The sequence below is a fragment of the Talpa europaea genome (genome assembly GCF_964194135.1).
Source record: "Talpa europaea genome assembly, chromosome: 16".
NCBI lineage: Eukaryota > Metazoa > Chordata > Mammalia > Eulipotyphla > Talpidae > Talpa > Talpa europaea.
The window spans coordinates 27947177-27974135 of record NC_140084.1 but is presented as its reverse complement, the minus strand read 5'-3'; the positions used below and the strand labels follow the sequence as shown (position 1 = coordinate 27974135).

The 26959-nt window shown below is 39.7% G+C and overlaps 1 protein-coding gene across 1 annotated transcript in view; it reads left to right on the top strand.

The window, feature by feature from the left end:
* Positions 1–26464, top strand: part of RSPRY1 (ring finger and SPRY domain containing 1) — a gene marked incomplete at both ends in the record, with an annotated part of 32051 nt that extends 5587 nt beyond the window's left edge. Inside the window, 13 exons of the mRNA XM_084257083.1 lie at positions 192–244; positions 907–1019; positions 2048–2174; positions 2989–3047; positions 4854–4920; positions 5630–5761; positions 6960–7075; positions 8216–8359; positions 13244–13355; positions 16870–16972; positions 17286–17438; positions 23850–23954; positions 26368–26464. Coding sequence (XP_084113209.1) covers positions 192–244; positions 907–1019; positions 2048–2174; positions 2989–3047; positions 4854–4920; positions 5630–5761; positions 6960–7075; positions 8216–8359; positions 13244–13355; positions 16870–16972; positions 17286–17438; positions 23850–23954; positions 26368–26464 — 1381 coding nt within the window. The remainder of the gene's footprint in view (positions 1–191; positions 245–906; positions 1020–2047; positions 2175–2988; positions 3048–4853; positions 4921–5629; positions 5762–6959; positions 7076–8215; positions 8360–13243; positions 13356–16869; positions 16973–17285; positions 17439–23849; positions 23955–26367) is intronic.
* Between the last annotated feature and the right edge of the window lie 495 nt (positions 26465–26959).

The following is a 26959-nucleotide window of genomic DNA, read 5'->3' as shown; positions in this document are numbered from 1 at the left end:
GACCCTGGAAATGAGCCACGTGTATACACTTGATTTTACAAATTATAGCTCCAGTGTCTCTTCCATCTCGCTAGTCATTTGTGCTCATTTCTTCTTTCTCTTTCTACCCCCACACAGCCAGTTTGAATTTTTATTTAGAATTGTTATTTCTTCTTTCTTCAAGTTTGATGTCTTGAATATTTGTTTTTCAGTGATCAGGAACCTCCCTATTCAATGATTACATTGCACGAAATGGCAGAAACAGGTATTTTTAAAGTTTTTTTTTTTTAAATAACTTCCCAGTATACTAATGATTATGAAGAAATATGACCACTGTTTTTTTCCAAATAAAGGACTCTAAAATACTTGGTACACATGTGAAGAAAAAAGCCCTTTATGTATGGAAGTTTTACTGCATAAATGTAATAATTACTAAGCACTGTATATTGAATTATGTACATATAGCAGAAAACCATAGCAATGGTTTTATTTCACTGGAATTATGAAAAGAAAATTCATTTTGGCATTGAATCAGATCTTTAGAACAGTTAAGGATAACTTTGTGTCTCTCAGTGTCATTCTGAAAATTGAGCCAAGGGCTTCAGATACTTAATATTCTCAATTAAATCCTCCATTGTAAATAGAAACTGAAAATTATTTTAATCACAGTTGAGAACTCGAAACTATAGCTTGAATTTTATCCAAATAAGCCCTCGAATCACCATACTCTTATAAATTAGGATCATTTGACTCTACCGTGATAACTAAAAGTTGATGGCTATGTCCATCAACTACTAGCTGCTAAAAAGCTACAAGATAAAAGCTATTTTAATGTGAAATCATCTTGTATGATATTGTAAGTTTCATATTTTCATAAAATTTTTTAAATAGTGACTTCCTCATATAATCTTTTTGATTTGTTCTTAGATGAAGGATGGTTGGATGTTGTCCAGTCTTTAATTAGAGTTATTCCATTGGAAGATCCATTGGGACCAGCTGTTATAACATTGTTACTAGATGAATGTCCATTGCCCACTAAAGTAAGTTAATGCTTACCTTTTATGAAACTCTGTCATGTATGCTTGAGCACAGGAGGACGTTTGATGTAACACATTTCCTTTTTATATTTGGGGTCTGTTTTATTCAGTATTAATTTCACTTGATCTTTATTACTAATAAAGTTCTGCATTGTTTTCCTGTTAATACTATAAAGCTTTAGTTTAAAATTTTTTAAATGTTAAAAATGGAAACATTTATATCTGAAATGGCAATCTATGTTGGAAACTGGAAAAGAATGTCAGTTGCTGCCCTGATTTTCTTATCTTTCTCTAAGCAGTTTCCTCATAACAAAAGTTTTAAAAACATTTCTCAAATTCATTATACTATTATACCCTTTAATCTTAAAACAAATCAAAGATTGGTATAACCTTGATTATCTCTTATAGAAAATAGAAGTGCCAGATTTTCATTGCCTTAGTCCATAAGTTCTGTGGAATCCTTTTGTTAAAAAATTGGATTTTGGCTTCTCTCATATGACTGTTTAAGTCTCAGACAGTTGGACCCTACATGGTAAATAGAACATTATGGACAGAAGGGAAACATCTTTGGCTTAGTCATTGATGAATTGACTTTTGCCTAGACTTATGAAAGGCTTCTATTAATTTGCCTTGAAAACTCTGTTGAGATTTGTTCTTACTTGGTTAAAAAAATGAATTTTTAAGTAACTTTTTCCTCTAACATCACTGGATCCTGTTGTTACTGGTCATATTGGGATTTGGGGCGGGGGGGGGGGCTTGCTTATACCTTTTAATGATTTAAGAATATATAGCATATATTTGATAATGCTGGTACATTTCAATGACGTGAAATCTAACAGCTCATGTAAGAAGACTTAGGTTGATGAAATAATATGTCCAATCAATAATATCATAAGGTACATACCATCTTTGTATGATCATTCCAAGTTAATTTAATACCTGATCACGTAGCTACTGTGTCAATGAATTACCTTGGGGGGGGGATCTAAGTAGTATATTTATCAGATCCACTTACACGTTTTTGTTTTTAGGATGCACTCCAGAAATTAACTGAAATTCTCAATTTAAATGGAGAAGTAGCTTGCCAGGACTCAGGACATCCTGCCAAACACAGGAACACATCTGCAGTCCTAGGCTGCTTGGCTGAGAAACTTGCAGGTAACTCTAGGAAGCTCCATAAAGGAAGAGCTTACGTTATTTGACATTAAAGAGAACATTAAACTATTAAACGGCAGGTCTTTGAACAGACTTTCTGTACCAGAAAGAAGTGTCTTAGGGGGAAAAAAAAGAAAGAGAGAGAAATTGCTCAAAGGCCACAGAGTAAATGCAATCATTGTGGGTAACTGAGGATTTTCAGAGCAAAACTGAAAACAAGTTTTACTTAACTTGCTTTAAAATTAAGAGAAAAGGCTAAATTCAGTATAATAAACCAAGATTATATATATAGATATATGTAAGAATGTAACACACATACACTCACATACTTTATGAAGTTTAGCTTGATAATGGGAAACATGCTAGTCTGGGGAAGAAGTAACTTTAAGTTGGAGCAACTCCTGAAAAGATAAGCAAGTATTTAAATTGTTTATGAACTCCCATTTTAGGAGAGTTTACGTCAGTGTACAGGTGAATAGTGCAGCTAGTTACATCGTCTGTAGTGGAGGAAACACTGGATTAGAAATCAGAGCACATGGGTGCTCATTCAGACCCTGCCATGTAGCTTCTCAGAGCACATGGGTGCTCATTCAGACCCTGCCATGTAGCTTCTCAGGTCACTTCACTTTGTGCACTCAGTCGCTCAGCTGGGAAATGGCAGTAGTACTATTCCTACCTCCTAGTGGGATACTTAAATAGACCATGTGTCTGAGAGTACTCTAGAAGAGTTCTAACAAAATGACTTTTTGTTAGTAATTACTGATTTAAAATAATGTGGCACATTTAGTAATATCCAGTGTTTGTTGTATTCATCTAGGTCCTGCAAGTATAGGTTTACTTAGCCCAGGAATACTGGAATACTTGCTACAGTGTCTGGTAAGTGAGACATCAAAGCTAGTTATTCTTAGTCATGTAGAACTGTGTTTTTCTAAAATTGCCAGCTTAGCCACTGGCACAGAGAATGGAATTAGTTATAAGTTTTATTTTGCAGGTGTTTCCTGAATGTTTTGTCTATTCTCTCCTGTGTTTAAAAAAATGAGGGTCAGATAAGACTTCATTACAAGCAAAAACAGCTGAGTTGGTCTGGTTTTCAATTTAGTCATGAGAGGCTGCTATGATAATAGGCTTTTTGGTGTATATCCTTAGAGTCTGCCAAATGGCAGTAAGAACCTCCACGGTAGAAACAAAATTACACAGTATTCCAAGCCAGGAAACCACTAGGCCAGTTCCGAGTATATATAAATCTCTTAGTCCCCCCTGCCCTCCTCCCTTGATACTGCTCTTAAAATTATTGTCATTGAATTTTTGATATATTGTCTGTGAAACTTGTAGTTTGTTGAGACTGTACTGTCAGCAGGCTTGGCTGGTTTTTTTTTTTAAGTCATTTTTGTAGGCCTAATGAGCATTGGCCTTATTCAAAACTTTGGTCTTATTTTTCATTACCTATGTGATTTATGCTTAAACTATTTAAAACTATGTGGGAGTACCAAGGTAGCATAGTAGCCAAGAAGTTGACTGATTAGTTGAGGGGACAGAACTACTCAGGCAAAACAATTAGCCTCCATTTTATGAAGGATGTGATCAGGGAAACTTTTTTTCCTTCAGATTAAATGTCATAAGAGCTTTGAGGAGGAGATTGGGAGGTGGGAGGTAGGGGTGATGAGAGCTAGGAGAGTCGTGGGAGACCGACTTCCTGATGAAGATGGCACCTCTGTGGGGTCACATCATACGATTAGGAAAAACTGAGTTTCTTGACTAAGGGCACGTCACTGGCAGAAGCTCAGAAATAGAAATGGCTGTGTTCCTAGCATATTCCAGAGAACTCTTTGATCAGAAGACAATATTAGAGACAGGAGGATAAAACTGAGTAGCCAAGTTAGGAGAGCAAGAGAGATGGATATCAAGGGCCTGAAAAGTCAGGGAGGGATTGAGAATGGCTAGGGCAAGAAGCAAGATGGTGAACAGCAAGATGGTGAACAGCAGTGGGTGGCGATTATGTGACTTTTGTAGAACCTATTTGGGCACCAGGGAAGTGAGTGGGGATCATTTGATGTCCTAGCACCCTCCTGCAGAATCCTAATGTAACTGTGGGGAAGGGTGGCTGTGAGAAGATGTGATGTTTAACACAAAGACCTTTGTCTCCTTAAATGTGAACACATGTAACATGAATTTAAATGTAACTGAAAGAGCTCACTTGATGCTCTCTTCCACCTACCATTAGCATTTATGGAATTCCTTTCTAACAGCAGATTAAGAATTAAGCTATTAATTGTTAATTTCATATTTATAATTTCAGAACTTGGTAGTATGAATCATTCCCTGGAGGGCTCTGAATAAAACATCATTTTTAGCTACAATTCCAGATTTCTGTTTGATTGCTTAAATGAATGTAAGAATCAGCATTATTTAACAAAATCCTAAGTAAAATAACATAGTGCATTTAACAAGATCCTTTGAAATTTCCATATCTATAAATTAATCCAGTGACTTCAAGAAAAATAATACAAGATTTTCAGAGACTATTTTGATTCTTCATTACTATTAGCATGTGGATAGTTGAGTACTTGAATGTTATGGCTAGTCCAAATAAAATCTAACACATATTGGGCAAGAAGAAATTGATAACTTACCGCTCTGCAGGGGAATGATTTTTTTGTTTTTTTATCTTTTGTTGTCTTTCAGAAGTTACAGTCCCACCCCACAGTCATGCTTTTTGCACTTATCGCACTGGAAAAGTTTGCACAGACAAGTAGGTATAGTGACTTCTTGCACTAATGATCTGCTATGTCGGTTACTAAAAATCTTATATTTCTTAGTTACCAGATGAGCTTACACTTTGAACCTTGTCAAAGCATGCATACATTCTGGTTTTGTCTGAGTAGACACCTCAAGGCCAGTGAGATGTAACAAACAAAGGCAAGGATTTTCTCACCTAAGAATCAAAACTTGGTAACCATGATTACCTACCTTTTTTTTTTCCCCCCCCCAAAGATTTATTTATTTATTTATTTATGCATACAGGAACTAGGGTGTAAGCCAGAGGTGTGGGACATGAGAGGATTCACCAGAGAGAATGAGGAGCAGAACAGGCAGATCTACTGAAATATACTGCTGAGGGCAGCACCAGTCAAAACAGGAGAGTTCTGCTGCACCATGTAGGCCAGCCCGGCAATCAAACTCTCAAACTCATGCTGCAATGCCTGGCAATTGCTTGGATAACACTGTGTCTTTAATCCCTGCACCACCAGGGAGGCCCAGTTACCTACTTTTATAACTAAACATTTAGTGATGAGATTGCTACTTTCTAGAAAATAATCAGAACTATGGATTACATCATTATTCTCGTCTCCAAATTCCCTAATTGCCTCTCCTCACTCCTTGTCACCACTAACCTGCCTAGCAGTGCATCCTACTCTTCAAGGTTTGTGTTAATTCAAAGCTTATATCTTTCCAAACAGGTGAAAATAAACTGACTATCTCTGAATCCAGTATTAGTGACCGACTTGTCACTTTGGAGTCCTGGGCGGATGACCCTGATTATCTAAAACGTCAAGTTGGTTTCTGTGCCCAGTGGAGCTTAGACAATCTCTGTGAGTGGAAGTTGTCCTTTATTGCCTTTATTTTCGATTCTAATCCCATTTCTTTCATAGGTTCATTTTGTAATAGTGACTCAAGTCTTTCTTTATAAGGTCCTCTACTGGTGGGTTGGAAATACTGTAGCAGAAAAGTATTCTAGTGGCCCTGCACTCAAGAATTGTATGGATTGCTTCTAGTTCTGCCCTCTTCTGTTCAGAAACCTGTACTGGTGCCCATTGTCATGCTCCATCTGGGCCACTAATCAGATGGCACTAATAACTCTTCCCAACACAGAGTATCTCTTTTTTTTTTTTTTTTTAAAGAGGCATGTGTTTTTTAGTTATTTATTCGTTTGTTTTGTTTATACATGCACTGGGTACAGTCAGAAGCGCGGGAGGGTGAGAGAATTCACCAGAGCCAGAGCGGGGAGCAGAGCAGGCAGAAGGACCGAAGTACACTGCTGAGGGGAGCAGCGGGCGGCAGGAGAGGTCTGCACGCCATGTGGGACCCTCATCCAGTGGCCGGGGAGCAGCCGGGGATCGAACCGGCGCCTCAGAGGCTGCGGGCAGCTTCGCAACCCAGCGCTCAACCGCTGCGCCACCGGGGAGGCCCCCAACACAGAGTATCTCTTCACTGTTCTGCAAACCAATCCCAGTCATTCCTACCTCTGGGTCTGTTCCCTCTACTTGGAATTCACTTTCTTTTCTCTCCTGTCTATGCCAGTTTTGCTCTTCAGAATTCAAGCCATGTCTTATTACACCCTAAGGGTTGCTCCTGACTTTTCTCCTTTTTTCCTCAAGGGCTTCTAGAACTAAAACTATACTGATACCATGTCCTTACTCCCCCTCCATGATTAGCGCTGTGGTAAAGCACAGTTGGACATGTGACCTCCTGCTTCTACCCTGCACTAAGTACAGGGCTAGAGTGTGTAGTGTCACTTAGAGAATAATTCTGAAAGAGTACAGTGTGAATTTTGTTGCATGCAGAATAATGAATATAGAGAACTCAAGAATAAATCTAGCAGTTCTGCCTTTCCTAATGTTTGATTAATCTTCGTATCTTAATGTATCGGCAAAGCCAAGGTTATAGGACTCCCCACCAATTCTGCCATTTTTGAGCATCTCCACTTCACTTCAATGGCCGCTAGCAGTGATGTAACTTTTCCCCCTACAGCAGCCTGCCTTAGAAACATCACTGCTTTCTCTTTTGCAGTTTTAAAAGAAGGTAGGCAACTCACCTATGAGAAAGTGGACTTGAATAGCATTAGGGCCATGCTGAATAGCAACGACGTCAGCGAGTACCTGAAGATCTCACCTCATGGCTTGGAGGTAAATCATCCATAGATGGACCACTGGGGAAAAATCTCATTCTAAACAAAAGCAATTTCTTGCAGAAGAGATGGAAGATTATTTCATGCACCAATAGTAGTTAGAGGTAGAAGTGATTGTTGAGTGTATTTGAGATATTATTTTATTATTTTATATATCTGCTTTTAATCTACTATTTTATTAAGCTAAAAATACAAAACTGCTATTTCCAGAAGAGGCCATTCCCTTCTTCCCCCAAGTGTATTGGATCTAGTGCTTCCCTGTCTCCCTGTATGTCTGTTAGAAATGTTGCTGATTTCCAACATGGATGGAGCTGGAAGGGATCATGCTCAGCGAAATAAGCCAGAAAGAAAAGGAAAAATACCGGATGGTCTCATTCATAGCAGGAATCTAGAAAACTTAAATAAGGGACCAGGAAAAAGAATAACTATAAGAAAGAAAATATCAAAATCAACAAACAACTATGAACCAGAGACACGCTATGGGGTTGGGGGCCGGGGAAAGGAGGTCTTGGGGTCAAAATAAGGGGGTTGTAATTGTATGGGGAATATAAAAATAAAATTTAAATAATAATAAAAAAAAGAAATGTTGCTGATTTCGTGGTGAAGGCTGATGAAAGAGCTGCTTTTATATAGGCAAATACCATAAGGCACTAGACATGTCAAGATTAAAGAACTATTTGAAGCATGACTGCACACAGCTTTGATCTTACAGATTACCAAATGCCTTATGTTAGTTTCTGCTTTAGATTATTTTTGAGGTACCTCATCTTAAACCCTTCAGTATTCTCTCTCCCTCCGTCATAGCAAGTAGAGTAGGGCTATATTTACGCATTTGTAAAGGGTTTTGTATGAGAGCAAAGCTCTATAAGTACTTAAAGAGGGAGTCAGCAGCCTTCACTAGCTCCTACTGCCATCATTTTGGAGATCTTCGAAGCTGGGCACCATTTCTGAAAATAAAACAGTAAAATAGGATGTGCTTCATTCATTTTTGCACTTTTGGTTACTGAAGAGGCATAGAAGAGGAAACAACAGTCTGCCAGGAGCTTTAATAAGGAAAAATACATTCAATTTTCTGAGCAGTTACCTTTGGTGGTCTTCAGGCACTGATGGTGGATGTCATGCTTTTTGGTTTTGCCAGGCTCGTTGTGATGCCTCCTCTTTTGAGAGTGTGCGTTGCACCTTTTGTGTGGATGCTGGGGTGTGGTACTACGAAGTAACAGTGATCACTTCTGGTGTTATGCAGATCGGTTGGGCCACACGAGACAGCAAATTTCTCAATCATGTGAGTACCCTGGAGAACTGTGCAAATGGGGTCAGCAGCAGTTGTTTGGGTGAGTAAGTGGAAAATACTTATTTTTCAGATAGGTTTGCACAATAATCATTTCTTGGATTCCAAATCTTTTGGCTGCCGAAACAATGTTTTGCTAAACAGATTCAAAAACAGGAAAAAACAAGTGAAATTGCTTCTCAGCTTTTTTCCCCCCCAACTTTTCAGTTCTCATTATATTTCCCCTCGGTGTCGGGTGCGTCCTCAGTCTTTGTAGACTCTGTTTCAGCTTCAGCTTCAGCATAACTTTGGCTCAGTCCTTAATTGGGAGTAGTGATGAGACTTACCTTGCATTTAAGTTTTAAGAATTTTGTAATGCAATTCTTTTTCCATTCATAAAATACTAAATGTTGGCTTAACTTACTTGACTTTTACCTTGTAATTAGTAGGTATATTTGTTTTCAATATTAAGTATTTACCTTTTGTTATAGAAAACTGTTAAACAAAAGGGAAGATTAAATCTACAGGAGGAAGCGGGACTAGACTTGCCAGGACCTGAGTGTGAGGGGTTGGGGCTCCTCCTCTTCCAAGAGATATGATTTTTTTTTTGCCACTTTATATTTTTCTGATGCCCACATCAAATGGCTTACTTCTATTAATCAAATTATGAGTTACCTGGAATTAATCCAATTTTGATCAGGAATATTTTGTGTATATTTGATTTTTACCCTTTTAGCTGAGAAAAGATCATTGAATTATTTTATTAATCAAAATAATAGTCTCCCATCCCATGTGTAAGGTCCTGGAGTGGGTTAGAACTAAACTTGCCTGCCATGAGCGCGGTCTTTGAAGGGTCGTTCCAGCACAGCTGCATAACATCCCGGAATTTTTCATGGCATTTTACTAAACTCCTTGCTGGAGAGAGACAAATTGGAGGAAGAGGGCCAGTGAAGAAGTCAGGTCTGAATTCTTGTCTAGAGCAGAAAACTAGGCCCTAGTCTGCCTTTGCTTTTTTTGGAACCCTTCCCTGACGTCAGTCATCCTACTCTACTGGGCATCAGTTAAAACCTGGAAGCATGGGGCTTTTTTGTGGCACACCCTGTGGTCAGAAGCAAGTGGTTCCAAAGAACAATGCCATTTACCTCTAAGTTCCCAACTTGTGCCCTGATTTAAAGCAGATAATATCAGTTACACTGACTGCCCACTCCTGGCGATTATTTCAGTGTCCTAATGATTATTTCATAGGAATTAAAAATAGTAGCTTAATTTCTAGAGCACTTGTACTGTAGAGCCTATCATCTGATGCCCACAACTGGTCTTACTGTCACAATTTCCATTTCACAGATGAGGAAACTGAGGCTGAGAACATAAACTAGAATTCAGTCCCCTTCCTATACTGTAATAGTTGTTCTTTATATTTGAAAATGAGAGAATCTCAGAAAATTAGCTACTCCTCATTTGGAAATAAAAAATTACCCCAGAACCAGAAGAAACAATGATTCTTCGAGGGAGGAAGTTTTGATAAAAAATTTGTCTCCCAGTTCAGCAGCAAACATGCTACAAGTCTGGGTATAATTTTTGGAAACTGAATGTAGTATTTTTTTAACAGCCATTTTATCTGGTGGATGAAACTGTAATTTCTGCCATATAGTTATGGAAACTTTGGCTCTTCAAACTGAGAAGCTTAAAATAACTGTTTTCCTACCCTTCAATTTGCTTGACAGACTATTAATTTTTATTTCTTTAAAAACTACAAAGAAAGCACTTTCGGCAGATCCAAGTACTGGTTAGTAACTGATGAAGTTTGATATCTTTTCCCAAATGTAGAATTTTAATAATGCCATCCTTACACTTCAAGTGGACGTTGTTCTGGTGATTCTAAATCTCTCTGCCTGTACAGACAGGGTATGGTTTTATAGAATCAGTCATTCCTAGGATACACCCAGTTTCTAACTATTTGAAGTCTATCCATAGCGCCTGTTATTTTAACTCTTACTGCTTGGGTTTCAGTTTCAAAAGGATGACCCAAGTGCTGGGCTCAGAGATAGATCATTCAAATGAGAGGCCTGAGGACTATTCTTGTTCAGGTCACCTGCGCAGTTTGTCTTAACAGTGTTGTATACTTGGGCCTCCCCGGTGGCACAGCAGTTGAGCGCTGGGTTGCGAGGCTGCCTGTGGCTTCTGCAGCACTGGTTCGATCCCCGGCCCCTGGGCAAGGGTCCCACATGGAGCGCAGACCTCTCCTGCCGCCCACTGCTCCCTTCAGCAGTGTACTTCGTCCATCTACCTGTTCTGTTCCCTGCTCTGGCTCTGGTGAATTCTCTCACCCTCCTGCGCTTCTGACTGTACTCAATGCTTGTATAAATGAGTAAATAAATCTTTAAAAAAAAAAATATGTATATATAGTGTTGTATATTTTTTTTAAAGATTTATTTATTTATTTATACAAGCACTGGGTATAGTCAGAAGTGCGGGAGGGTAAGCGAATTCACCAGAGCCAGAGCGAGGAGCAGAGCAGGCAAAAGGACCGAAGTACACTGCTGAGGGGAGCAGCGGGTGGCAGGAGAGATCTGCGCACCATGTGGGACCCTCCTTCGGTGGCTGGGGAGCAGCCGGGGATGGAACCGGCGCTGCAGAGGCTGCGGGCAGCTTCGCAACCCAGCGCTCAACCGCTGTGCCACTGGGGAGGCCCTGTTGTATACTTTTATTGGTGGCAGTGGAGGAAGTGTTGGAATGAGCAAGTCCAGGAGTACATTTTAACTTATCTAATTACCTTTTGCTTTTCATGAGCATCTACCACAAGATAAGCCTTTTACTTACTCACTTGCTGGAAAAGAACACAAGCCCTGTTTAAGATAGACCATGCTTTTTCCCCTACCAGAGAAATGATTCTATATTCAAAAGAAGGGGAATAACTTGGAAGCCTACTGGCAGCTCCCAGACTATTGAGGGGTTGGGAACTAGAAAGGTTCTGAGGCAGAAGCAAAGGGAGGGCCAAGAGATAAGTACAATAGCCAGCAGTTGAGGGGAATGATCTGGTCAGGATGCAGCCAGCACTGCTGCCCCAAATCCTTCCTAACCATCCCTCTGGGTGTCTGATGGGAGGGTCCTGTTGGCTGAGCCAGGGTCATATCTTACCCCTCCAACTACAGAGCAGGAGGCAGGGAGGGCACTATAGCTTCATTATATTCCTCTAACAAAAAGGGCTTGGAATGCTGTACAGGAGATAAAAGGACAGAGTCTACAATATGGGGAGAGGATTCAAAATACTCCATAGCTTATTATCCTCTAGCTATGGATAAACTTTCTTTTGTTTGTTTTTAGTACCGTCTCATTACTAAAATATGCATGATCAGAAACAGGTACATCAAAATGATTGCCCCCAGGGACCACACTAGCTATCCTGTTCTCTCATTTGTTTGTCCTGCCAGTGGAAAGAATAGTTGTTCTGGGGATATTTTCAGGTTTTAAGAGGGTTGTATATCTAGGTTGCTCTTTGAGATATAAGCACAGAGGTATCTTTTTCTCTTCTTCCTTTTTTAAAGGATTTTTAAAGTGCATCTTTTTGGCAAAGGCACCTTCTTCATCTGTTGAAACCGATCTGTGATTAAAATTATTAGAGTCCCCTCTTTGTCCACAATGCCACTCTGTGTCACACATATAACACATCTCCTGGTAAAGTGTGCTCTTAACCAACTTGTGGTCACTAAGAATCTTCTAGGAGTTTCTTTCAAATGTTCTGTCAAGGACTTCCTTGGACATTAGAAAGTGAATATACAAAAGAATTTTCCTACATTCGTCTTTTTCCTATGCTCCAACACCGATAAAATACTTATTCTTTCAGTCTTTGAAAGGAACAACGAGGTGTTCTTTCCAGTAGTGAGTTTCAGTGAGGCCAGTGAGTTTCTTTGCTGACAGGCAATTAGATGTAGGTTCATTTAGCTCTTGAACAATCCAAGTGCGTTCAGAATAGCTAATTCAGAGGCCTCACTTTGGAGACCACTCATCCAAATTTAATATGTTGTAGACCAAGAATTCAGGATAGCAGCAACCCAAGTAATTGAGGAATATGTTAAAGCCTTTTATCTTCCTGTCTCCTCATCTCATTGTTTACTCCATAGAATGAACAGACACTCACCAGCACCTGAGATCTTACCTGGATTTAGTCCACATTTCCAATTTCTTTATCCATTAGAATCTTTTATCACTGATCCTTAAATATTGCTATTATCTGATTTACATGCTTCCTCTACTACTTCTGTTTTTTGTCAGCACTCAAAATAATGTAAGAGCCCATCTGCCCTTTTATTTTAACAATAAAATAATTGTAAAATAGTTAAAAGATAGTAATTGAAAAAAGAGGCTGGCAAGGTGCTCAAATTGAGCTGATCTCAGGATAGGTATGAACTGATTGTCCTCTATAACCTCTCTCTGTCTCCAGTTTTGAAATCTCTGAGCCTGTGAGGGTTTTGAAGTATACTACATGGAAGAAAGGTATTTACCCAAATGCAGCGAAGTGGAAAGCTCACTGGAGCTTGGAATCGTCTGATTCCAAGATCCAAACTTGGATTGTTTTAGTAATGTGTCCTTGAGCAAGTTGGTTGATCTCTCTGAGCCTTTATGTCCTCTCAAATGGATATAATGCCACAACCTCAAGGTGGTTGGTGAGAATGAAATAAAATAATAAATGTAAAACTTCACAAGTATTTGTTGAAGTGTCATTACCTGTGATCTTGGAACCAGACATCTAGGTCAGAATTTTGTTATCTTCCAAGGACAAGAGTTTCTCCCTTCCTTCAGCTTAAAATTCTAACCACCAGGTTAATGGTTATAAAGGACATGTGCTCTTTTCCCAGAACACAGCAGGCTTTACTAATCTCTGGACCCTGTCTCTTCCAGGAAGGCTATGGCATTGGGGATGATGAATACTCCTGTGCATATGATGGCTGCCGACAGCTGATTTGGTATAATGCCAGAAGTAAACCTCACCTACACCCATGCTGGAAAGAAGGTATCCAGCCCTCTCATCACTGGTTTATTGCCTAGCTTAAGACATCTGGTTGTGATGAGACATCTGTTATATTAGGCCTTAAAATGTTTTAATGGAAGAAGATTAAATGTGAAAAGAAATAATAGGCTTTGTATCCCCTACCATGGATATGAGTATTCCCCTGATGAGTTGACCTCTAGCGAAATCATTTCCTTTAATGAAATCATTTCAGACTATGAAATTCTTTATTTACTGGGAAAATGATAATCTTAAAATTAATATGAATTCTAGCTTCCTCTCTGGGTATATGTTTCGAATCAAAGCAGCAGTGGCGATAGTGAGGACACTAAAATTGTAATGCCAGTAAAATGAGGATATTTTCAGACAGCAGATAGGTGTGCAAGAGGTACTGGCCTATTTGGTAGCCACATTTTGGGCCCCTTTAAAACATTTTTTTTTTTAATAAATTAACTTTTTTTTTTTAAAGATTTTATTTATTTATATAAGAACTGGGGTACAGGTCAAAGGTGCGGAGGGTGAGAGAATTCACCACAGACAGCCGGGAGCAGAACAGGCAGATGGACTGAAGATAATGCTGAGGGGAGCAGCGGGCAAGGCAGGAGAAGTCTGCCACACCATGTGGGTTTCTCCCTGGCCGGCCGGGAATCAAACCCACACTGCAGAGACTGCGGACAGCTTCACAGCTCAGTGCTCAACCCACTGCGCCACCAGGGAGGCCCTAGAGCAGCTTTTAAGGATGACTTGAGTACTTTCAAAGGCCTCAAGCATGTCTACCTACCGTCATTCTCCAGACATCAGTCTCTGGATGCTGTAGGAGACACAGGCTGCCAGGACTCTCAACTGTGGCTTTTTTAGCAACAGCTTAATCTTTTTTGCCTCGTTCAATTTTTTTTTTATATCAGTGTACAGTATTCATCAATCCATGGAAACATTTGTTAATTAAAGATTGAGATAGCAAAGTTAGAACCATACAGTTGGTTTGTTAAACACTTAGACTGAAGGATTTATGGTTACTCCCAACTAAACACAAGAGTAGAAGACTTCCCGCCATGGCACCACTACACTGGAGTGTTCTATTCTCAAGTGATCTCCTCGTGAACTCCTACCTCCTGTGAGGATGTAAGACCATATAGTATGAGGCAGAAGCTCTGGAAAGATCTTATCACCAGCATAGGTGATAGATAGGGGCTATAGCTCTAGCCCTCCAAGCACCTCTGTCTCCATTACTTGCCTTCAAGTAAAGGGGGATGTAAACTGATTTTTCCAAGCATCTTAAGAGAATAGCAACTTAAATACTACTGTAAGGAAACAGGTCCACTTACTAACAAAATTGATGGCATGGAGAAGAAAGAAATCTGAAAAGTCATATATACCCTCATTTAAAGACTTGCAGGTTCTTAAAGGAACATAAAACTTCTCCATTTAAAAGAGCATAAGATAAAGGTACTGTCTGCAAAGATTATCTCGTTTGGTTTTCAAATTGTTTTAGAAAGGTTCTTGAAATAATCGATACGAAAATTTGGAAAATAAAACTAAAATCCCTAGTGATTCCTCCAACCTGAGATATTTTTTTTTAACATTTAAATTTTTTAAATTTAATGTATATATTTTTTGTGTTTTCATAATTGATATACCTTGAACAGCTTTGCAGGTTATTGAATATCATTATTTTAAATGATTTTTAATAGTCCATTATAGAATTGAGCCTCCCCAGTGGCGCAGCGGTTGAGCGCTGGGTTGCAAAGCTGCCCGCGGCCTCTGCGGCGCCCGTTTGATCCCCGGCTGCTCCCCGGCCACCGGAGGAGGGTCCCACATGGCGCGCAGACCTCTCCTGCCGCCCGCTGCTCCCCTCAGCAGTGTACTTTGGTCCTTCTGCCTGCTCTGCTCCCTGCTCTGGCTCTGGTGAATTCTCTCACCCTTCCGCGCTTCTGACTGTACGCAGTGCATGTATAAACAAACAAAACAAAATAAATAAATGAATGAATGAATGAATAAATAAATAAATAAATAATGCCTCTATTAAAAAAATTATTTAAAAAAAAATAAGTCCATTATAGAATTGTACAATATTAATCAATGCCTTAAGATTAGACAGTTATATTTCTGCCTTTTAAAAATTATTATATATATTTTCAAAGATTTTTTTTATTTTTATAAAAGAACTGGGGTATAGGCCAGAGGCATGGGAGGGTTCACCAGAGACAGAGTGGGGAACAGAACAGGCAGATGGACTGAAATACATTGCTGAGGGGAGCAGACGATGAGACAGGAGAGGTCTGCTGTGCCATGTGGGATTGTCCCTGGTCGGCCTAGAATTGAATCCGCACTGCAGAGGCTGTGGGCAGCTTCACAGAGTGGCGCTTAACCCTCTGTGCCACCGGGAGGCCCTATTATTATATTTTTAAAAAGTAAAACTACTTTGGCAAGGGGAATACAGAATTTCAAGACTTTTGCAATATATATTGCCAAATTGCTCTCCACCAGCATTGACTATCCATTTTTCTTCTCATCATGTGTAATTTCATATGTTTATCTTTGATGGTTTTGAAAAGCAAAGAGTTGATGAGTGAAAATGAATATCTTTTTAAAAACCTGTTTTGGGGCAATTGTTATCTCAGGGAGCTTTAAATCTCCCCAAAGCGGGGCCTCCCTGCTGGCGCAAGGGGTTAAGCACAGCACTATGAAGCTATCTACAGCCTCTGTAGCGTGAGTTTGATCCCCATCCTGCCAGAGAGCTGATCCACATGGTGCAACAGATCTTTCTTGTCTTGTCTGCTGCTCCCCTCAGCAGTGTATTTCAGTCAGTCTGCCTGTTCTGTTCCCCACTCTTTCTCTGGTGAATCCTCTCACCCCCCACAGCTCTGGCCTACACCCCAGTTCTTGTATGCATAAATAAATAAATCCTTAAAAAAAAAACCTCCCCAAAGAAGCACAGGATTTTGATTTTTACCATATTTCACTGATCCCAAAGTGCACATTTCCCCCACAGCTTTACATTTTTTAAATCAATAAGTGTATTTAAAAAAAAAAAAAAGATTTATTTATTTGTGCATACAAGAGCTGGGGTACAGGCCAGAGATGCGGGGGGTGAGAGGATCCACCAGAGACAGAGTGGGGAACAGAACAGGCAGACTGACTGAAACACACTGCTGAGGGGAGCAGCGGGTGAGACAGGAGACATGCCTCGCCATGTGGGTTTCTTCCTGGCTGGCTGGGGATTGAACTCATGCTGCAGAGGCTGTGGATTGCTTCATAGTCCAGTGCTTAACCCCTTGCGCCACCAGGGAGGCCCCAATAAGTGTCTTAAATTTAGTGGCAGCATTTTCTTCTTACTACTACATTAAAACATTGTTGTATAAGGGTTAGTTCCTTTGCAGAGGCAAGAAAGATGAATGTGTTGAATACATGGCTACAGGTACAGACTTAACTCAGTTGACATTGGAACCCTGGAGACAGTTACAGAATCCTAGTAGTATATGCCATCACCCTAACAGTGTTTCACTTTATCCTCTAGGTGATACAGTGGGATTTCTGTTAGACTTAAATGAAAAGCAAATGATCTTCTTTTTAAATGGTAACCAACTGCCTCCTGAGAAGCAAGTCTTTTCATCTACTATGTAAGTATTCTTCTTGATCAAAAATTGAGTAGATGCATGGAATTGCTTTTCTCAAAAAAAAAAGTGTTATGCATTTATATAGTCAGTGTGATGAGAAATCATTTTATTTCAAGTAATTAGGGACCCATCTAATCAGCCCTAAAACTATCCCCAACTTTGATATAGGAAGGTAAAGGCAGGATATTCTCTGATCCACAGTCCTGTCTAGATTGGTAAATAGACTCTGTCACCCTTTCTTTCTTCCCAGTTTTCTGAAAACATTTCGTATATGAGCTTTATTTTTGTTAACTGACCTTTGTACTATTTTCTCTAGATCTGGATTTTTTGCTGCAGCTAGTTTCATGTCATATCAACAATGTGAGTTCAATTTTGGAGCAAAACCATTCAAATATCCACCATCTCTGAAATTTAGCACTTTTAATGACTACGCCTTCCTAACAGCTGAAGAGAAAATCATTTTGCCAAGGTAAGGAATATGCTTAAGCGTCTCCAGAGTGTCACATGATTCTCATGAGGCATTAAAGCAATTTCTGAAAGACTGTTTTCAACTGTTTATAAGTAATTTTTTAAAAAGATTTCTTCATTTATGCATACAAGAACTGGGGTACAGGCCATAGGTGCAGGGGTTAAGACGACTCACCAGAGACAGAGTGGGGAACAGAACAGGCAGGCAAACTGAAATATACTGCTGAGGGGAGCAGCGGGCGAGACATAAGAGGTCTGCTGCACCATGTGGGTAGGTCCCTGGCTGGCTGGGAATTGAACTCAGAGGCTGTGGATAGCTTCACAGTGTTGTGCTTAACCCCTTAGGCCACCTCCCTTAAAAGGGAGGCCCTTTTAAGTAATTTTGAAAATTTAGGTAAAATAGATGATGTCCTAGGAAAATAAGTTTCTAAAACAGACCCTAAAAAAGAAATAAGCAAGCCAATTATTGCTATGAAATTAATTGGAAAAGATTTTAAAGCTACATTCCACAAAAACATCAGGCCTAGATGGTTTTACAGAGAAATCTTTAGGTAATGGATAACTTCATTCTTTTAAAAATGTCACAGAAACCAAAAACTAGAGTATTTCCAAATAATTTTTATGAGCTAAATAACATTGGTATAAAATTTGGGTAATATAACAAATACCCACACCAAAAAACTAACTTCATTTGACTGTCAATGTAACTATTAGGGAATCAAGTGCATCTTTTTTTTTTTTTTTTTAATGGAGGCATGCTTTTATTTATTTATTTGTTTGTTTGTTTGTTTGTTTTGTTTATACATGCACTGGGTGCTGTCAGAAGCACGGGAGGGTGGGAGAATTCACCAGAGCCAGAGCGGGGAGCAGAGCAGGCAGAAGGACCAAAGTACACTGCTGAGGGGAGCAGCGGGCGGCAGGAGAGGTCTGCGCGCCATGTGGGACCCTCCTCCGGTGGCCGGGGAGCAGCCGGGGATCGAACCGGTGCCGCAGAGGCCGCGGGCAGCTTCGCAACCCAGCGCTCAACCGCTGCGCCACCGGGGAGGCCCTCAAGTGCATCTTTTAATAGATTTGCATTTATTGAAGCACATTTTTCTTCTTGGCCTTTAGCTGTGTGGCAAAGATGCCATTATGATAGTAAATGCCATCTTGGGTAAAATTTCACAGCCCTCATTTGCCAAAAACTGTGATTGGTATTAACTGTCTGAATGGATGAATGCCTTCTTTACTTTCTTATGAAATAAGTGTGTTCTGTTCCTTAAGGTAGGAAAGACTCCAGCTGCTTCTTGGTAATAAATTCAAGTTGAAGCTTGTTTCACTTTGATATGGTATGAGACCATTTGAGCCAAAATGTATCGTCTTTTTAACAGAGCAACTTCCAGGGTCTATAGAACGAAGGATATTCCTGTTACTAAAGGCACATGTGGTATATCAATTAGGGAGTCTCTCAGCAACCATGGATATGCCAGTGTTGGGCCATTATGCCCTGAAGGTGTCTATAAGGGCATAACATAATGTAATTCCAGCTTCTGTTTTGGCTCAAATAACAGGTCCGTAAGCAGCACTTGTGGGCTGTGTCTCATTTTGGACTTTGGTGACTGAAGACTTAAGAGTACTTTGGTGGTTTCCATGTGAACTGGAAAATAGCACATGGAGACAGTAGCATTCCCTGCAACATCAGTATCTCCGTAATATCCCAGGATCAGTAGGGCCACTTATATCCCAGGTTAGGGGTCTGAGGTTCATTCCTAGAACTTCCCCTTCAACTTGTCTTCATCCCTGACAGAGATTCCGAACTTTAAATTCCTGTTGGTGAAAGTCTGAGGTAGCACCTCTTTCATCTGTTGTACCCCATTGCTTTATTTAGCCTGTCTTCTTGGATGTGACTCATAAATTATGAGTCTTGTCTTCTTACATACACCCTGAAAGTTACAAGCAATCTACCTAAGAGTTCCCCTGGAGGCTGCCCTTAGTTAAAACTGTTTGAACCTTGAGTTAACCACCAGTGCAGAATTAAACTTCCCAAAAGTTAGATGGCAGTAGGCATCAGCATTGGAAAGTCCTTTTATGGGCAACTTCTACTTCCTCTCTTGGTACCACATCAATTCAGCTCTAAAGTACAGCCTGCCTCAAATAAGAACAGCAGGGTCACAGCTGGTACAGTGCTGTGCCACTCTCGACTTTTTTTATCATCAGAATAGTGGCACCAAGATAGAGGTTGTCCCTAGAAGTTAATTGAGTGGCTTCATAACGCCACCTTCTTGCTGGTACCTTACCCTCCCACCCCCTTAAGATTCCTGTTGCACTTAATTACAGACTGGTGAAAGTGAGAACATGCCTAACACCATTTTCTCAAGCACTGGTATTTTCAGCATGTATTCCAAAAGCAATTTTTTATTTGTTGGAAGAATGCGTTCTTTTCTGGCCTCAGGATAGGAGATCATAGCTCTTCGATTTTATAATTGTTCTACATTGTATATACTCATACTCCCTAATTCTCTTACCATTCATTATTTTTTTCTTCTTTTTTTGTTATGGAAAGCTTCAAATACACACAATAGGGAAAAGAATTGTATGAAGTGTCATATACTCATCTCTCAGCTATAGTAGTCATCTGCTCATAGTTACTACTTCTATTATAGTCTCCCTTCATCTCTGTTAATATCCCCATTAGCATCCCTATTTCCCTGAATCCGTGACATCTTTTTTTTTTTTTTAAAGATTTATTTATTTATACAAGCACTGGGTACAGTCAGAAGCGCGGGATGGTGAGAGAATTCACCAGAGCCAGAGCAGGGAGCAGAACAGGCAGAGTGACCAAGTACACTGCTGAGGGGAGCAGCGGGCATGGCAGGAGAGGTCTGCGCGCCATGTGGGACCCTCGCCCAGCGTCTGGGGATCGAACCAGTGCTGCAGAAGCTGTGGGCAGCTTCGCAACCCAGCGCTCAACTGCTGCGCCACCGGGGAGGCCCTGTGTCATCTTACTTTCTGTCTTTCCCACATCCCATCCCTCAGCCAATACTGTGGGCTCTGCTTTCAGAACATTTCCCAATTCCAGCTGTTTCTACCACCTTCACGGTTCCCTCCCTGGTCTGAGTCTCCATCATTTCCCACCTGGATTGTTTTTGCCCTGTCCTTTCACTGGTCTCCTTATTCTTACCTAGACCCTTTCAATTTACTCAACACATCCTTCAGAATGATTTTTTGTTAGTCTAGGTACTTTTTTGCTCAAAAGACTCTAGTGACTTCCTATTTCATATAACAAAGCTTAGATTCTGACAGTGACCTTACCAGATCCTACAAATTTGTCCCCACCTCTCTTCCATTACTTCTCAGAGCTTGTCTCCTCTCCTCCCCTGTTTGTTCATGCTCCTGAGACTTACAGGTCTACTGTGGCTTTGGAGCCTCTGCACTCAAAAGCTGTTACTAGAATTATACCTGCTGCTAGAATGTTTCTTTTCCAACACAATAGAGCAGCTAACTCAATTCTGACACTGTTTACCAGGAAATGTCATCAGGTCCCACAAGAGGGACCTCAGTCCCACTTCAGATACCAATCACAAGTCCAGGTTGTTACCTGTGCTTCTGGATGACTTCCTATAAGTTGGAGGGTCTCAGAAACCCCTCCTTGGGTTTGATTAATTTGCTGGAGTGCCTCATAGAGCTCAGGACTTAATCAAACTTACTGGTTTGCCAGTTTGTTACATTGACCTCAAATAAAAAGAAACCAAAATAAGTTTTGGCATATAATTTGAAAGTTCAGTCTCTTGATGTCTTGCAGCCCTTCCTAAAGCCTTTGCCAACTTATATAGATTTTAGAGACACTTTTGGGTTTTTGTTTGTTTGTTTGTTTGTTTTGTTAAGATTTTTATTTTGTTTTTGCATAAAAGAAGTGGGGTTCAGGCCAGAGGTGCAGGGGGTGAGAAGATTCACAAGAGACAGAGTAGGGAGCGGAGCAGCCAGATCTACTGAGATACACTGCTGAGGGGAGCAGCAGGAGAGACAGGAGAGGTCTGTTGCACCATGTGGGTAGCTCCCTGACCAGCTAGGGATCAAACTCAGGCTGCTTTGCCATGGGAGGGCCTTCATGGTAGCAACACGAGACTTAAAGCCTAGGCCACTTGGAAGCCCTAGAAAGGCTTTCATAACCACAGAATTCATTGGAGGAGACGGGGAGTTTGATGTGTAGTAGCTTCTCATTTGTTGGTTTGGCGCATTCTCTCATTGGCTGAGCTGGTGCTGGTCCCGAGGAAACACCTTCCTTCCCCTGGGACAGGGAAGAACATCATTTCCTATAGGAAATGTTAGGGTTATTCTTTGTTGATTGTGCCTTTATGAGACCTCATTTAAATAGGGTTTCTGTATGTCTTCACAATAATAAAAGTTGGTATACCTGAGGAATAGCCAGATGGAAGAGATACAAGATAGGTGTCAAGTATGAGGAGGTTCCAGTCTGTTGTAAACACCATGCTCCCCAATGCTCCATGTGCTCACCAACCCTAAAGCTATTTGTTCTTATTTATTATTTTTATAACAAGATTAAAAAAACACCGTCATCCACTAAACCCCCTCCACTCCCACCCTCTTCACTTCTTTAACCTCAGTTCAGTTATCAATGTCCATGAGTTTGTTTCTGTTTTATTTTGTCCTTTCATCCATTTGTTTTCCATATATTGCACATAAAAAAGAAATCATCCAACATTTTTTATCTTTCTAATTTTGCTTTGCATAAGCCTCTCAAGTTCTTTCCATTTAGCTGCAAGTGTCAAAATTTCATCTTTCCAAAAAAAAAAAAAAATGCATCTTTCCTTTTAACTGAGGAGTAGTCCATTGTGTATACTTATCTTTATCCTACTATAGAGGGCACTTAGGTTGCTCCATATCTTTGTTATTATAAATAATACTGCAGCAAACATTGTGGTGTATATGATCCTTCTAGTTGATGATTTTGTATCCTTCAGATAGATACCCTCTGAAGCTCCTTGAACCCCATCCTTTGGGTTTTACATAGGCCTTATTGATTAATCCATTGACCATTGGTGATTGAACTCAATCTCCAGCTCCCCTTCTCTCCCTGGAAGTGAGGAGAGACTTAAAGTTCCAACCATCTACTCGTGGATTGGTTCCTTGGCAACCAATCCCTTCCTTGGGTTACCTAGAGGCTTTCCAGATGTCACTCACTAAGTCTACTGATTTTTATTACTCTCATCCTTTTACAAAGATCAAAGATTTTTAGGAACTGTGCCAGGAATACAGACAAAGACCAAATGTGTATTTCGTGTTGTAAACTGCATTATCACAAATGATCTCTCTCCACGTCCTTCATGTCTCATTCCCTTCATGTCTTTACTTAAATGTCATCTTACTGTCCATCATATTGAAAATTATAACTTCCTCTCTTTCATGTACACAGGGACTTTATTTTTCTTTATACTGCTTATCAGCATTTAACATTCAAGGGAATTGAATGAATTTTTTTATATTTCTCAAGCACATCCATCAGGCCACTATCTTCAGGAGAACAGGTCTGCCTGTCTACTTGTCCATTCAAGCAGAGTAAGAGTTCTAACCTGAGGTGTCCGGACTTCCAGAGAGTCTACAATGGACCATGATAAACACTTTGAAATTGTAGAAAAATTTGTATGTGCATTTTTCCCAGGAAAGACTCTACCTTTTCATCAAATTCACCAAATGTATGACTTTAATGGTTAACACTTGCTGGTAAAAATTAAAAAAACACCAGACTTAGAACCAAAAGACTTGAATTTGATTCCTCATTTCTGCTTACTGTGTGTTGGCAACTGAGAAATAATCAAGCTGTATTATAATCAAAGTGTGTTTATTTGAAAATAAGAATCGTGGTCAGAGTCCGTGACCAAGATGCCTCCTGAATTGTACCTAGGGGTGAGGGCACAAGGGAGATTTAAAGGGCCAGGCAGGGAAATGGTCTGAAGTTAAGTCATTTGTGGGGACAATTTTGGATTGGTTTGTAAGTCTGTGTGTGTCTCTGAGAGGTGGACAGAAATCTTCGACAGAAAGCTGTCAAGATCAGCAGATGATTTGGGTTTTTAAAAATGACTGAGTCAGGCTATTTAATTTCCACCTAGAAGTCTCAACATAGTAGCTTAGAGACAAGCTAGAGTGAGTCTGTTTGACTCAACACAGGTTCTACAGTGTGACCTTATGCAAATCATTTCTTATTCTGTAAAATAGGAATGACTATACTTCACTCATTCCCTGTTTTAGAAAATCATTGTAAGCTTGAGATGAGATGTCCTTTGGGAAAACCTTCCTCAACAAAGCTTAAGGAATACCTAGCATAATTCACATGTGCAGAGCATTTTTTTTTAATGTGTCACTGTTAACAAGACCCATTAATTTGTTGACAAAACAGTCTCCATTCTCTCTGCAGGCATAGACGTCTTGCTCTGTTGAAGCAAGTCAGTATCCGGGAAAACTGCTGCTCCCTGTGTTGTGATGAGGTAGCAGACACACAATTGAAGCCATGTGGACACAGGTAAGGGGGCTCATTTGGTTATTTCCTCTTTGGTACATTACATGAGGCAAAATTTTATCATGTTCTTGAATTGCTTTATCAGTGTTACCAGTTCCAAAGCTGTTATTGTAGGTTTATTATATCCAGAGTGGACTGAATGAGTAATGAGTTTGCTAAATAGTATGTGGCCATCTTCCAAAATGTACCTGAAATAGAATAGGCTGTTTGACATGGAAAGCTTGTTTTTATTTTATTTACTCAGTGCTGTATTTTAAATATAAATATAGTTTTCACTTCACAAAATGTAAAAGGTTTAATGCTATTTATGAGCCTCTTGGGGCATTCCCTTTTAGTTTTAGCGCTTCCTCAATTGCTCATTATTTACCCTACTTATAACTGAGAAAGCAGCACCTCCCTATCATGTGATCAGATTTCAGTTTTGAGATGAACTCAAAGGGCTACTTGGAGCCTATAGATAGTGTCTAAATATCAGCATGAGCAGCTCTCCCAAAAGGCCATCCCAGCTAAGGCTAGAAAGGGGTAGCGGAGCTGAACATGTGCTGGTCCTGGTCTGGCCAAGTCATGTGTGCTGATGTTCCAGGCAGCTCCCTGTAACTCTTCACATCACAAACCCTGCTTTGCTCTTATTTTGCTATAGCTTTAGCCACCACGTCCTAGAGATTAGGAGCCTGAAATGATGGACCCCAGCTTGTACCCCCATCCCCCCCGTACACACACAGAGATATGACTTAGCCTGCGCCCATGACTCCACCTTGCCGTCTTTTGGTGTTACCCAGTTGACTGTTACGGCAGTGTATGCATTGTGTCTCATTGCACCTGTAGCTATACCAGTCTCTCTTCAGAGAGAAAGCCATGGTGATCACATATTCCTTGGTATCAGATCTACAGCCCAGGATTCCTTAATTTAAGCACTTTCACAGGTTTTTATTATCAAGGTCTCACAGGCAGATGTAGAGTTTAAAGGCCTGGATGTCTTGATGCCCCTTTTGATTTGTTTCTATGAGATTAATATCACAAACAGTATGATCTAGCCTTGTTCATGTTTGAGCTCTCTGGCCCTTCTCACTAGTTGGCACACAATGAAGCCTCAAGAATGAGGTCTGAAACCTAAGAACTTAGAACCAAGTGCCTTAAGTATATGCAGCCTCTGTGATAGAAACATCCAAAACAGGAGTAGAAGAGGAAATTAAAAGAATTATAAGAGAATTTAGCTCAACTTCCAGCAACAATTTTAAGAGAGTAGGAATAAAGAAATCTGGATAAACTGAATAATATGAACTGATTCCTAGAAGAGATTGAAAATCTAATAAGCATTCCTGTTACCATAGAAGAAACTGAGGTGATTATCAAAGCTCCCTTTGCCTTTTCCCCCAAAATCACTAAGCCCAGATAGTTTCACAGATGAATTCTTTCAAACTTTCAGGGTATAGATGCAATTTATTCAATAGCCAAGGAAAGGAGGAAGCCTAGGAATTAACACTTTCCATAAAAATATTGAAAAGACATTTGTTAAAATTCAGTATCCATTCCTAGTGAATGCAATACTACAAAACCAGAATTGAGTGAAAACCTATTTGAGTCAATGTAACAATTGAATTATCTAGTTGATTACAAAAACATAGCAGTTTGCCTATGTATGAACATGTAATTGAAGATCCCTTTTACAATAGTTTTTTTTTTTTTTTAAAGTGGGGAACTATCTAAGAATACATACTAAGAAATACGTGGTTCTTATATGAAGAAAACTTTGAAACTACCAGAAATGTAATAGAAGTTTTCAATAAGTGGATCTCATCTTGGATAGGGAAACCTCTCACTGTTGTAAAAGATAACACTTTTCCCTAAACCCTGAGTTTAATTTAATCCATATAAAAAGGGTAACATGATTTTTTCCCCTGAAAGTGAAAATGCTAATTTAAACCTTCTAAGACAAGAAAATTCTGAAAAGAGAGTGTTATGGAGAGGACTTATACCTACCACATCTTGAAATATATTAAATTAATGCTTGTAGTAAATTAAATGTTAATTTGCTGGAAAACAAATAAACAAATTTGTTTAATTTGCTAACAAATTTAACAAACCAAATGTTAGTTTGGTGAAAAAGATGATTGAACAATGTAATAGAATAGAAGCCCACAAATGATACTGGATAAGTGGCTAGTTGTCCGGGAAGCCCATATACAATCTTTTAAGTATAAGCTGTTTACTATGTAGACTTCATGGGAGAGAATACATATGAATTTTTACTCAGATTGAGGTTCAGAAATGTGAGACTTTTTTATTTATATATTCAATTTTTTAAAACAATTTTTTCTATTTAGTAAGCCTGTTAACATTTTAGATTGAGTCAGCAGGTCCTTGGTTTGACTTTCTGAAGCATGAATCTAACTAACATTTATGTCTTTCTTCTCAGTGACCTGTGCATGGATTGTGCCTTGCAACTGGAGACCTGCCCACTGTGTCGCAAAGAAATAGTGTCTAGAGTCAGACAGATTTCTCATATTTCATGACACACGTGAAGAAGCATCATGGACTTATTTCAATTCAATTCCAGCCAATGTTGAAAAGAAAAACAAAGGAAAAAAAACATCTCTAATCAGTTGTACGCACATTGAAACTTATAGCCATGGCCAGATTTTATGCTAAAAATGGTAGTTTGTCAAAGACAAAAAAATTCTCTTAGAATCTAACCCAACTTGCCAGCCCTGAGAATCCTTTTTAAGGCCAAGGAAAGCTGAGCGCTACAGCTAGGCCTTGTGGTACTTCATGAAAAAGAGGAGACAGTACCCTCCTGAGAGCTGGAATTCTCTGTGTTGGGTTCATTTGATTGTTTAGCACAGGATAAAGTTTTTATGTTGGACAGAGGTCATCATGGAGAAGTAAACGACAGCGTTTCTGGGTTAAGTGTAACTTCCCATTGGTCAGGGAGACACCTGTGTGCTAAGCGTGGATGTTGCACTGCAAGACTTGAATCTATGAAACTAGAATCACACAGGTCAATACTA